General features: G+C 41.3%; 1 protein-coding gene across 1 annotated transcript; it reads right to left on the bottom strand.

The window, feature by feature from the left end:
* Window positions 1-443: 443 nt before the first annotated feature.
* On the bottom strand, window positions 444-1,977 carry sst1.1 (somatostatin 1, tandem duplicate 1). Its single transcript, XM_061217420.1, has 2 exons — window positions 1,741-1,977; window positions 444-1,002 (listed from the first exon to the last, which is right to left on the bottom strand). Exons 1-2 carry the CDS (start codon window positions 1,882-1,884, stop codon window positions 799-801), a joined length of 348 nt encoding a protein of 115 aa, XP_061073404.1. The 5' UTR covers window positions 1,885-1,977; the 3' UTR covers window positions 444-798.
* Window positions 1,978-13,895: the final 11,918 nt, after the last annotated feature.

Genomic DNA, 13,895 nt, shown 5'->3' with positions numbered 1-13,895 from the left:
GTATTTAGCGTACTAATTTAATTCGGTATATCAAGAATCCAATAAACTCTCCCTCGTACTCTTTCATCTCACTCTTTCAGCTCGTGGGAGTGAATTTTCATAAAAATGTCACAAACATTAAAAAAGATATCATTATCTTCGCTGCTACTGGGTCTGTTCCTGTAGAATCCTTAATGAGCGCGCGCAGGTTAGGGGCACGAGACTGAGTCACAGGATGGGTAAGGCTGACCGTGAAGAAGTGTCATATAGACACCGTGTAAACATTCAGAACATTATATGTATTAATATAAACCCCCCTTTCGCCTAGAGATTGATTACCTTTTTGATATATTTCATTTCTGATAAAGGAAAGCAGCTATTCGGAGAAAAGAAATACCAAGCGAGCGAATTTCCCTAGGCTCGTTGGCTAGAACTAAAGTTCTTAGCAAGGTGTTCCGAAAACGTTTAAGTCTGAAACATAGATTTTATTGAAACGAACAATTAAAAATAGTATATCTGCCGGAATACATAAACCACTATTGAAAGCAGAGTTGCATACATTTTTAAAACATTCTTTGTTGTGAACAGTTCTTACGGGTGAAAAACGTTATTAAATATTTGAAATTAAATCGAACTATTTTAAGTCCAGCTATTATCAATGTCATTGTGAAGTCACCATTATCACAATTTATATAATATGTATTTACATACTTTTATTGTATTTAAGGGTGGTGGTTGGTTGAACTTTGTCAATGATGAAAAAATAGCATGAGAGAGGGAGAGAGAAATACATATGGTTCAGATATGTACAGAAAGAAGTCAACACGACGTGAATGTTTTCCAGAAGAAATTCTTGCATCCAGCTTTGCGTTCACGGGGAGCGAGTGCCGGGCCGGCAGATCGCTCCAGCTCCAGATGCACCTCATCTTGCTCACCACGGGACAGGTCGTCGGACTCCAGCGCTTCGTTCTCTACCTGCGCGAGCTCGGACAGTAGTTCTGCGAGGGTGTATCTGGCAAGTTCCTGAAAATAGAATAACACGAATAAAGTGTTATTTTGTTAGCAGAGAAGCAGTAGCTTACATTTGTATGTAAGCAGGTAGTACACCGTTTAAACGTAGGCCAATGTCTCCAACATTAATGAAAATTAACAATGTATTAACGTTTAATGAACTATTGGGATGTAATGGCTGAATGACTTCCTACATTGTATCTTCAGTAGAAAGTTAAATTGATCAATTAACAACCAGTCTGCACAGAAACTCGTGAACGTTTTCGCTTTAACATAAAACTAAACGCGTTTTCATGCTATTTCTTTTTCGTTTCATTTAACATTTGGTTCCTTTGCTTTAAAGTAATTATATACAAGTGTTATTTATATTTCCAAAATATATTCAATTAACCAACTATGGAAATCACGCGCAAATCGGAGCATCTTGCAACCCTAATCTCCACCTTCAGCAATCTCCTTTTCAGGCAATCTAGGCACCATGGAGAGCTCTCCATTGCAGCGCGGAAGACTCAGAACATACAAGCATGATATGCAGTAGGCTGTTTAATGTTGTGTTTCCTGGCCTGTAAAATAGCAACTAAAATCAAAATGTTTTCTGTAGAAAGATACAGAGTCATATTTCTTCCTATTTCAAACGCGGCGCCTAAAAAATGTAATAATCCGTTTTGCGGATTAGTTCTGAGTCTACTGTAGCTCAGTTTAGGCGACAGGCTACTGTGTAATTGTCAATTTTGAAAGTGAATTCCATACCTGTTTTCCAGCAGGTGCGATGAGTGATCTTTGGAGCAACTGGCGGAGCTTCAAGTCCGATGGCGCTGCAGACACGCTGCTGAGTGTCAGTGCAAGAGAGAGGAGCGCAAGTGCGCATTGGACACGCGTGGAAAGCATCTTCATAGAAGTTGAAGAGAAACTACCAATGAGCAAAGTGAACTCGACAGTTTTAGATGGTGCAGTGTTGCTTCTTCTGCTGTTCAAGATCCCCAAATCTGCCTTTTAAACGATTTGTCTGACGTCAGATGGCGAGGAGGTGGGGTGTAGGGGGGTCTTGGGTTGCGCGCAGCGTTAACCGCACAGTGATACAAGTAACAAAGTTTCCACCGATTAGAGGCGTGTTTCCGTAAGAAAACAAAGCGGATAAATGGCCATTTCCTCTGTCGCCGAGTTGCTAAATGACTAATCAAAATACGTCCAGTGATGTAAAATGATGGTCTTTGTATACTCAAACAACCTTTTAATCTTGATTTAAATATTGATCGAAATGTGTGTTTGTTTCTATGAGCGAAATACCCATTGATTAAAGACGGGGAATTAATTACTCATCATATAGGTTAGTGTGTGTGTGTGTGTGCGTGTGCTAAGCTGCGTGTAAGGCCAAATCGACCAACCAGTCAGCCCGGTTCTATTAATATTTTTGAATTTGTTATTTATCATCGTGGCATCATCTAAAGTGGTTGTTGCTTACAAAATACACATTTTCTCTGTTTTAGCACAGATTTGAAACGGTAGGAGACACAAATAAAATCCGTGAACATAATGGAAAATGGAAAATTATTATGGGAATTCAATTTGTTGGATTTAATTTTATTATTTATAGTGACTCGTGACGCATCAACTTTAGGCGTATTTGTGAAAACGAGAGGTTATGCGTATTGCAAACTGCTGACGCGTCTCTTGTATGAGTCGCTGCGTAAAAAAGAAAAAAAAAAAGACTTGAATCTAATATCATTTTTAAATTTATTCCTGTTACTGCCATTTTTGCGTGGACCTTTTTGAAATGAAGAAACTGTGAAGAGTCCAAGTGCACAATAGTTTCCTGATTGGGCTCCTGGTTACTTATATCTCCTGCATTACTTCAACAATTGTAAAGCCTTCTGACCCGTGAAAAATGTTGCTTTAGTCGGGAAAAAACCTTTAACTTCAAATTAGGAATTGTGGACTAGCACTCCCTTATGTGTAATATATCTCTTTTTATTCTGATTTACAGTCTGTCTTTCTTGGTTAATAGCAGTCCTCCCATCAACAAACAGACTGGAACCCTCAAGGGCACATCACAATAAGGAAAGAAACACTTCCAGTACTGGAGATACAGTAATTATTATTCACAAACACAAACAATTGTTTTAGATGAGTAATATTTAAATTGACTCTCTCTCTCTCTCTTTAAAATTGATTTTGTTTTTCATTTTAAGGTTGAGCATTCCATGGATGTACACTTGCTTTTGTCAGACATGCATGGTCAGTCCACTGCATTTCATCATGATGGCCACAGATGTTGAAGTGAGAATTGCATTTTTGAAGTGATAAGTGGTCCCCTGCAGCACTGCATGTGACAGAAAAATATGAAACAAATGTTTCTCTGCACATGTGCTGATCAAACAAATAAAATATTAGTTTTTGAGTTCAGGACTTAGTTTTACTAATAAAAATGATTATATTCATACATTGTGGTGTTATTAAAATATTTGACAATGTTTGATAGATAATACACCACACAGATCGCTTTTTAGTAACATTTTACTGAATGTAACTAAGGGTTACTTGTTTACATACCTCCTGTCATTAGAAACCTGATGATACATGTGCTTTCAGTAAGAGGAAGAGAGACCAGTCATAATGTTTCTGACAGATTAATATATAAACTGAATCTATGAGATTATTGAACCTCACTATACAGAGATGTATGCAAGACTGCTTTTTCAGTAAAAATGAAAAATAATTCTCAGTTCGCAAATCTGGGTCAACAATGTATTATTGAGGCAGTTTTGTATATAGAGCTGAATCAATCAGATCTGTATTTATCAGTAACCGTAAGCACGACATATAATTACATGCCATTCAGTCTTTAAATGACAAATTGAGATGATTCAGAGACTGTATGCATGCAGGTTCTTGACCGCTGTGGGGATACGGACGCTACATTGCCGTCTTGCTGCTGGAGTACTGAACTATAGACTCTAAAAAGCACAGGGTCCTAGTGATGAGTCGTGGTGATCAGTGGGCAGTGATTAGTGCTGTGTAATTGTAGATCAGACCACAGACTTTAGCTAATTTTGTACATTGTCTACTTTGAAACGTCATACTACGTCACTGGGAATGTTCCCATGAAATGTATCACGAAGGATAAATGTGAACTGTAAGTCAAGCACTGAAGAATACGGTGGGACAATTCATGGGGGGGGGACTTAGAGGACATCTGAATATTGGAATACGTGGAGGGTTGGATGTGGGACAATGAGAGATTGGAAGAAAGTGTGTGTTCATCTCAGTTTGACGGAGAGATGAAGGACAATGTGAGTAGCCATCCATCAAAGAGAGGCCCCTGCCAACCGGGATTCAAACCCAGGACCTCTTGCTGTGAGGCGGCAGTGCTACTCACTGCACCATCCGTGCCGCCCGCAATGCGACTTCCTTTGGTTTATTTGAGGATTTGGATTTGTGTTTGATGACGGTTCATGGGTAGACGGGAGAAGATTGGAGTGTGTTCTCAGCTGCTTTGCAAACCATTAGTCCTGCTGATATGTAATTATTCTCTCTGCTGGTCGTGCGTGTTTAATTTACTGGCTTGTCTTCTTTTCTGCGTGGGTCACCCCCCCCCCCCCCTTCGCCTCCATTATTCATGAGCTCGGCTGTGACACACCGGATGACGGGCCTCGAACCTGTCTGCCACGTCCTCGCCTTGCGGTCCTCATCCTGGATGGATTAGTCACTCCATTTCTGTCCCCTTCATTGGAAGTGTTGGTTTCCCGGTGTGTGACACACGCAGGCTTTGCGTCCTGAGCCATGTGATCCACCGATGATCTGCGTCTCCATGGGGTACCTTGCATTTCTGGGAACTACTCAAACAGTACAGCGTTGTGAACCCACCCACCTCCCGCTCAACATAACCACCTCCAAAAACAACACGGAAATACACTGCCGCACACAATACACTTGTTAGGTTGTAGCACACCCACTGTATGCACACTTCACTACTTATCTGTGCCTTTTTTTGTTGAAGGAAATAAGATGTGCCCTGCATTAATCTGTCTATGCCAGCTTGGCTAGCTTTAAAATTGAGCTGGCCAAGCTGGTCATAAGATGGTCAACCAGCTAATGTTAGTAGCTTGTCTGATCTGACAGCTGGTCAACCAGCTACCAGCTGTTTCAAAACATAGCTTGAGCTGTTTTATTCAGCAAGATATATCAGGACTGAGGTCCCAGCTCACTTGCCATGTGAAAATTGTTAGTACAGTATATCATGATCTAGACCCATTTGTGCATACAGCTCAGAGGACACTGCCATATTCATCCAAAAAAGAGCTGTAGAAAATTCCTGCGCCATCACTTTTGAATACATAATGAGGAATACAGATCAGTCAGTCCATTGACCTTCAAACTAGAGCTTGTCCAGCACTGCATCAAATCTACACTTGTATTCCCCCAGGTCTTTGCCTGTGTCACAGGGCCTGGCCATCTGCTCTGCTCATTGACGACTGTCTGTGCAAAATTTATGTTCACCACGCAAGTGTAAGCAGGCTGCCCCTGTGGCTGCTGCAGTCACGTCTTCATCCACTTGGGAGCCATTTTGTAAAGATAATTACATTCTAATGCATTTGAAAATATACAGCACAGTGCATATGTATTTGGACAGTTGGTACATTGGATTTGAAATGAAGCAATACATGTTGAGGTTAAAATGCAAACTGTCCCCTTTAATTTAACATCCATATCAGGTGATGCATGGAGGAATCGGATCCCTTTTTATGCATGGTCCCCCTGTTTTATGTGAACAAAAGTAATTGGAAGGTGCTCAGGTGCTTTTGAATAGTTAGGTTTATTCAATTGCTTCCTTGGTGCAGATATAACAAAGCTTTCAGTATTTAGTCTAGAATCAAGACTAGATACTGAAAGCTTTGTTTCTAGGATTCTAGGATTTTGATTTCCTTTGGTGTTCATTCGTGGCATTTGTCTGCATGAGGCCCAGAGTTGTGCCATTGGCATAGCTTTTATTTAAATCCATAAAAAATGTATTGTTGCTATGTAATCTGCTTTCAGGGTGACCTGAGGTCTGATTATGAGTATTCCCTGTCATGGCATTGTACTGTATATCAAAGCAGCCTTAGATTAATAAAATATTTTAGCTAGTCCACTACCTACAAAGATCAATTCATACATGGCTGAAGGCCATAAACCCAAGTATGTGTAGTTATGTTTGGTTGCTTGCGAAATTACTACTGCCATCAAGCGCAGCAAACGGTACTGCAGCTCATCTGTGTATGAAGTCAGAAAATCATGATTGAACATTCACTTATTCTACCCTGACCCCACACAAGCTCCATTGTTGCATGTTAAGTCCATATTGACTGCAAATGCAAATTTCATACAGCTGAGCAGAAAATGATCCCATCACTTTTGCACCACTAAGCTATATGTCATTGTCATATGTATATGTCCCAATGCTTTTGCATTTAGCTGCATAACGCTTGCAAATATGGTGAAGAAGTTTAGTTGTTGCTTGTGAGGCAATGGGCGAGACATGTGATCTAAGCGACTTTGACTTTCATTGTTGGTTTCAGATGTGGTGGTCCCAGAATCTCTCTGAAATGGCTGCCCTCCTGGGATTGCTGTGCATAGTCTAGAGTTTGCAGAAAATGTTGCACCAAAAACCAAAAAATCCAGATGAGAGGCAGTTCTGGATGTGAGGACTAAGCGAAAGGCCACAGATGTACAAATAACAAAAAAAGTTGTTGTGTGTAGAAGGGCATTCTTGAATTGGACAGGGTACACCAGCAGAAGACCAAGCCAGGTTCCTCACCTGTTCCCTGAGAGCAGGAAGTTGTGGCTACAGTGGCACGTCACTAATCTCAGTGTCTGACTAATCTCGATTTCTTCTATGGGATGCAAATGGTTGCGTCAGAATTTGGCATTAATAGGAAGATCCGTTGACCCATCCTGTCTGGTGTCAACAGTACAGCCTGCTAGTAGTGGTTTAATAGTGTGGATAGAATGTTTTCTTGGCACAAATTAGGCCCCTGAATAGCAATTGGGCATCATTTTAATGCCACAACACAACACTCCTAAGCGTTATTGCTGACCATGTGCATCCCTTTATGGCCACTTCATTGATACTTCCAGCAGGATAGCATGCATCATCTGACACTGGTTCCATGGGCATGACCGTTTATTTCCGTTTACTCCAGTGGCCTCCAGTAGAGCACCCTGAATGTGTGGCCAAAACATCTGCAACTGCATGAGGTTGTCGAGTCAACTTGGGCCAAAATTCCTAAGGAATGTTTTCATCACCTTGTTGTATCCATGCTGCAAAGAATTCAGGCTGTTCTGGAGGCAATAGGGTGTCCAACCCGGTACTTGGTACCTAATAAAGTGCATATGTGACGCATATTTATTGCCAATGAGGGACTACAAACACCAGTGAAGCAGTGTTTTTTAATCACACATTTTTCCAGTTAAGTTGGTTGAGAGCATATTTTATTTTAAAACAATAACTTGTCAGAAGGAAGCGTCTCCTCTCTACGCTCTCCTCTGAAGACTCATAAAGAGCTCTCATCTGCCGCGAAGATGAATAACAGCCTTAAGCCCAGCCGTAACCCACCCTTATTACTCTCATTGTCCTGGGGAGGAAACTCTCATAATATTCAGCCTAATTGCAGAAATTAAAGACACAAAAGTTTAAATGAAACATTGTGAATGATACCACCAGTAATACATTTTTCAAATGGAAATCAATCTTCTCATTATTTTAATTACGGTAAAGGTCACCTCTCATCCCTCTTACTGTAAATGACTGCCATCACTAGGATTAATCAGCTGATTACAGCACGTCCCCTCACTCAGAGCTGGGGGTGATATGATCAGCTGGGGATGGTTGGGGACTGCTTTAACACATGTAGACAAGCACTTTATCTTACTCCCGCTCAGTTTTATAGGCTGAAATAACAAACAAACAAGTATCATTTGTTTTGGAGGGTAAGTGATTTGATGTACGTATTGCCTGTCTGTAAAAGTTCTGCAGTGCTGGCCTGTTATTGTCTGTACATACACTGTGACCACTTTATTAGGTTTTTATTAGACTTCTTTTTTTAGACTGATTGGTCTACTGCTGCTGTAGCCCATCCACTTCAAGGGTGGACATATATTGTGTGTTCAGAGATGCTCTTCTGCGCATCACTGTTGGTTATTTGTGTTACTGTCACCTTCCTGTCAGCTTAAACCAGCCTGTCCATTCCCCTCTGACCTCTCTCATTAACAAGGCATTTGGCCATCCACTGGATGGATTTTGTTTTTCGCATTATTCTCTATAAACTCTAGCGTGAAAAGCACATCAGCAGTTTCTGAGATACTCAGACCACCCTGTCTGGCTCCAACAATCACTCCACGGTCATTTGGATCCAATTTCCTGTTTTGTCTGGACAACAACTAAACCACTTGACCACATCGGCATGCTTTTATTAGCATACACTGACAGATGGGTCTACCCAATGAAGTGCTCTCTGAGTGGTATATTCCTGGTCTGTATTCCTGGTCTTTACATGCATATTAACCTGCACAGTTCTCATTTGTTGTTAAGATAGCTGAGCTTACCAAGCTGGTTTGATGAAGAAGCATCAGGTCTGAGTCAAGGTTTAAAAGTGTTGGTTTTATCAGGACATGGTCTTCACAGTCTACACTGTTCTCTACAGTGGTTGTTTCACAGTTTCTGTTTCTCAAGCAACATTATCTGACACAAGTTTTGTTGTCAATGTAGTTAAATGGAAATTCTCAAGTTCTTCTGTCCATGCAAGACTGAAATTGATTTAGTCCAGGATGACTAGTGTGATGAAGGTGTGCCTTCTTAGCTTTCCTGTTTTAATCAGTGCGTCCAACCGCTTTCTGCTTTTACATGAGATTTTATGATTATGGGGTGATCAATCTGAGTTTTTGTAGGATTACCCAGGAGAGGTATAAGACTAGCACTCAAGTATGAATGTGTATATGTCAAATTGTTTTGGATGGATGTTGAACATTTATTTAATATGTTGTATAAAAATAAATTGTCTGTAAAAAAATGGCATTATATTTTTATATGACAAGAATGAAATTGATAATGAAAGAAAATTTATGATGAACCTCTTTATTCTATATGGCGAATATTTTATTCATAAGTGCAAATGGACCGAGAAGAAGCCGAGTTTGCAACAATTTAAAATTGAATTGAGACATTATTTTTAGACATTACATTAACTGAAAAACAAAAAAAGCAGTGTAGGCAATGGACCTTCATGAAGTGAAAATATATCTATAACTTCTATGTTTATGCCTTTTTGTTTAATTAGTATTTCACTTTGTTCTGAAATGAAAAATAAGAAAATTACATTTAGCCTTAGGTATAACATGCAGGTCTGCAATGCCAGTCTCAAGAATAGGTCTGCTCTGGAATCTGCAGAACTGGTTTACATTTGGAACTGTGCATGCAGTGCTGGTGTGTAGAGTGGATGCATTGTGTCGGTGCGTAGTGCTGATACAGTGGGAGCAATAATTATTTGATCCCTTGCTGATTTTGTTGGTTTGCCCACTTACGAAGAATTGAACTGTGTAGAATTTTAATCATAGGTACATTTTAACATTTAGAGACAGAATCATATAAATCTAATTAATTTATTATTGTATTTTTGCATGAAATAAGTATTTGATCCCCTACCAATCAGCAATAATTCTGGCTCCCACAGACCAGTTAGTTCCCATTAAGAAGCACTCCTAATCTCAACTCATTACCCAAAACACCTGTGTCAACTCGTTACATCGTTATGTAGCTGTATAAAAGACACCTGTCCACACAATCAATCAGATTCCAACGTTTCCACCATGGCCAAGACAAAGGAGCTGTCTAAGGACATCAGGGACAAAATTGTAGACCTGCACAAAACTGAGATGGGCTACAAGAAAAGAAGCAAGCGGCTTGGTGAGAAGTTAACAACTGTTGGAGCAATTATTAGAAAGTGGTCACCACCAATCTCCCTCTGTCCGGGGCTCCACGCAAGATCTTGCCTCGTGGGATATCAGTGATCATGAGAAAGGTCAGGGATCAGCCCAGTACTACACAGGAGGAGCTTGTTAATGACCTGAAGGCAGTTGGGACCACAGTCACGAAGAAAACCATCAGTAACACACTACACCGTGAAGGATTAAAATCCTGCTGCGTGCGCAAGGTTCCTCTGAAGAGGGCACATGTACAGGCCCATCTGAAGTTTGCCAAAGAACACCTGGATGATCCAGAGGAGGCTTGGTGAAGGTGATGTGGTCAGATGAGACCAAAATAGAGCTATTTGGCATCAACTCAACTCGCCGTGTTTGGAGGAAGAGAAATGCTGAGTACAACCGCAAGAACACCATCCCCACTGTGAAGCATGGAGGTGGAAACCTTATGCTTTGGGGGTGTTTCTCAGCTAAGGGGACAGGACGACTTCACCGTATTGAGGGGAGGATGAATGGGGCCATGTACCAGGAAATTTTGGGCGACAACCTCCTTCCCTCAGTGAGAGCACTGAAAATGGGTCGTGGATGGGTCTTCCAACATGACAATGACCCAACAAAGGAGTGGCTCAAAAAGAAGCATATTAAGGTCCTGGAGTGGCCTAGACAGTCTCCAGACCTAAATCCCATCGAAAATCTGTGGAGGGAGCTGAAGCTTCGAGTTGCCAAGCGACAGCCTCGGAACCTTAAGGATTTGGAGAGGATCTGCAAAGTGGAGTGGACCAAAATCCCTCCCAAGATCTGTGCAAACCTGGTGAAAAACTACAACAAAGGTCTGACCTCTGTGCTTGCCAACAAAGGTTTATCCACCAAGTATTAAGTCCTATTGTTCTATGGATCAAGTACTTATTTCATGTGAAAATATGATATTCAATTTATAAAATTTATATGATGTTATTGTGGATTATTTTGTGATATTCTGTCTCTCAATGTTAAAATGTACCTATGATTAAAATTCTACACAGTTCCATTCTTTGTAAGTGGGCAAACCTACAAAAAAAAAAAGCAAGGGATCAAATAATTATTGCTCCCACTGTATGTAGTGTAGGTGTGTAGTGTAGGTGCTTAGAGCTGGTGTGTAGTGCAAGTGTGTAGTGCCGGTGTATAGTGTAAGTGTGTGTTGTAGGTGTGTAGTGCTGATGAGTAGTTTAAGTGTATACTGCTGGTGTGTACTGCTGTTGTATTGTGTAATGTGTGTGTAGTGTAAGTGTGTGTTGTAGGTGTGTGTAGTGTAAGTGTGTAGTGTAGGTTTGTATAGTGTAAGTGCGTGGTGTAATTGTGTGTAGTGTAATTGTGTGTAAGTGTATAGTGTATGTAGGTGTGTATAGTGTAAGTGTACGTGTGTGTAGTGTAAATGCGTGTAGTGTAGGTGTGTAGTGCCGCTCTGCTCTGTAGTTCTGATTTGTGGAATTGCAGAGGTGCTTGTGCCCGCAGCACTCAAAAGAACACCTGCTCTCAGAATCACACACCATTCATGTTTAAATACTTTCACTGTAGCATCCAATTTATTTACCCCCATCCAGATAATGATCCATTTACATCGTGTATGTGTCTGTGCATGTGCTGTGTGTGTCTGCTGCTTGTGTGTGTGTGTGTACGTGTGTGTGTGCTGCTTGTGTGTGTGTGTGTATGTGTGTGCTGTGTGTGTGTGTGTGTGTGTATGTGTGCTTGCTGCTTATGTGTGTGTACGTGTGTGTGTGCTGCTTATGTGTGTGCTGTGTGTGCTGCTTGTGTGTGTATGTGTGTGCAGCATGTGTGTGTGTGTGTGTGCAGCATGTGTGTGTACGTGTGTGTGTGTGTGTGTGTGTGTGTGTGTGGGTCCACATGTGCTCATGTTTGTGTATGCATGTGTACATGTGTGTATGCATTAATGCTGTGAATCATAAATTATGATTACTGTTTAAAGATGAAAAACTAGGTGTTTCGTTGATGTGAATGAAAAGAGTCCACACCTTACCAAGGAACAGACTCCCGGAATATATTGTTTACTCTATGTTACTAGGTAATAAACTCATATCTGTCATGCATGCATCTGGTCATAATTGTATAGGATTTTCCCATGACTCAATAAATGGACACATGTGTGATAAAGTCAATATTCAGTTATCAATTATGGCTTGCTTATACATGTATTCTATTTCTATTTCTGCCAGTTTCATCATCTGGTCTTAATGCATTTACCAATAGTATCTGGGGTGTAAAAGTCAGCCTAATAATGTAAAAAACAAATCCCAGTGGTAATTGGTATACATTTATAATTATATATGTGAGTGTGTGAGTATAAGAGTGTGTGAGTGAGTGAGTATAAAAGTGTGTGAATGAGTATAAGAGTGTGTGAGTGAGTGAGTATAAGAGTGTGTGAGTGAGTATAAGAGTGTGTGAGTGAGTGAGTATAAGAGCGTGTGAATGAGTATAAGAGTGTGTGAGTGAGTGAGTATAAGAGTGTGTGAGTGAGTGAGTATAAGAGTGTGTGAATGAGTATAAGAGTGTGTGAGTGAGTATAAGAGTGTGTGTGAGTATAAGAGTGTGTGTGTGAGTGAGTATAAGAGTGTGTGAGTGAGTATAAGAGAGTGTGAGTGAGTGAGTATAAGAGCGTGTGTGTGAGTGAGTATAAGAGCGTGTGTGTGTGTGAGTAAGTATAAGAGTGTGTGTGTGCGCGCGTAGTTTTAAGAGCCAGGCTGCGGTGAAAGGATTGACCATGCCATACCACCCTTATCTTCCTCGGCATGCCCAGGGCGGGCTGGCTGCCAGCGGTCAGATGGTCTAGCATTTAAAACTCACACATTGTTCCAATCAGAGCACACAGCCTTATCTCAGCCTAGCACTCTGCTGCCTGACGTCAGAGCTGCACACACTCACACGCACCCACACACACACACACCCATTGAGTGTGTGTTTGTATTTACTGGCAGCTGTGATGCAGCTGCCGTCATTTTAATATCTTAAGCATGTAGTGTGTAATTGGAGTTTTACTGGTGACTGGAAAATAAGTTGAATCACTGGATGTTACATTATTATACCTGCCGCTCGCCATGTTGTCAGAGACATACAGCACATTTCTTTAACGTTTAACAGTTCGCCAATGAAACCCAGTGTGTGTGTGCGCACATGCATACGCACACACATGCACACTGACAAACTGGGAATATCGTACTAGGGGAATTCCCAACCCATGAGCTATGTTTTCCTTCCTTGCGGTATGAATAATTTGGATGATTGAAAGAGATAGCACAATTAATAGTTATGTGTGTGTGTGTGTGTGTGTGTGTGACTGGGAGAGAGAAAGAGAGAGAGAGAAATTGAGAGCAAAAGAGAGAGGCAGAGAGAGAGAGAGGCAGATAGAGAGAGAGAGGGAGAGAGGGAGAGGGAGAACCCAGCCAGCCAGGGAGAGCCCAGCCGGCTATGTGCAATTTGTGCTCAGTAATGGTGTTTTCTTGCAGGGCAGCCCAAGGGCTCAGACAGACTCACAGACGCAGAGAACTGGCATTGTAATCCGAATTGGCATTTTATTTGAGAGATTTTAACATTTTAAGTTTCTTGTTGCACAATTCTGCCTAAATTGTGAGAATAGATGTATTATGGTGTTTTTCATTACCCAAACGGACAGAGCTATCTGCAGTCCCCTCTCACAACCCCCTTCACAGGCTGTTTCTTGATCAGTCACACACTTTGCCAGCTACTTAAACCTGTGTGGACTTGACCCGACTCGACAGGCCTGGAGTCAGTACGGACCTTCGTCGATCGTGTGGTCCGGTATGACCAGAAATATTCTCAACCATGCGGTCTGGTCTGTGTGGGTATTCTGTTGACCGTATGGTCAGCTGTGTGTGGAACTGCACTCACATACACGGTGGGTGGGTTTGTGTGGAGGTGGTTTTGGAGGCGCTGTACGTCAG

The sequence above is a fragment of the Conger conger genome, chromosome 13 (genome assembly GCF_963514075.1).
Source record: "Conger conger chromosome 13, fConCon1.1, whole genome shotgun sequence".
Taxonomy (NCBI): Eukaryota; Metazoa; Chordata; class Actinopteri; order Anguilliformes; family Congridae; genus Conger; species Conger conger.
This window is presented reverse-complemented; position numbering and strand designations above follow the sequence as displayed.

What these genes read in the sequence shown, in the direction of transcription:
- sst1.1 (XM_061217420.1), bottom strand. Translation starts at nt 1,884, where the DNA reads ATGAAGATGCTTTCCACGCGTGTCCAATGCGCACTTGCGCTCCTCTCT. An exon ending in TCGCACCTGCTGGAAAACAG is followed by an intron (nt 1,003 to 1,740) that starts GTATGGAATTCA and finishes TTCTATTTTCAG; the next exon opens with GAACTTGCCAGATACACCCT.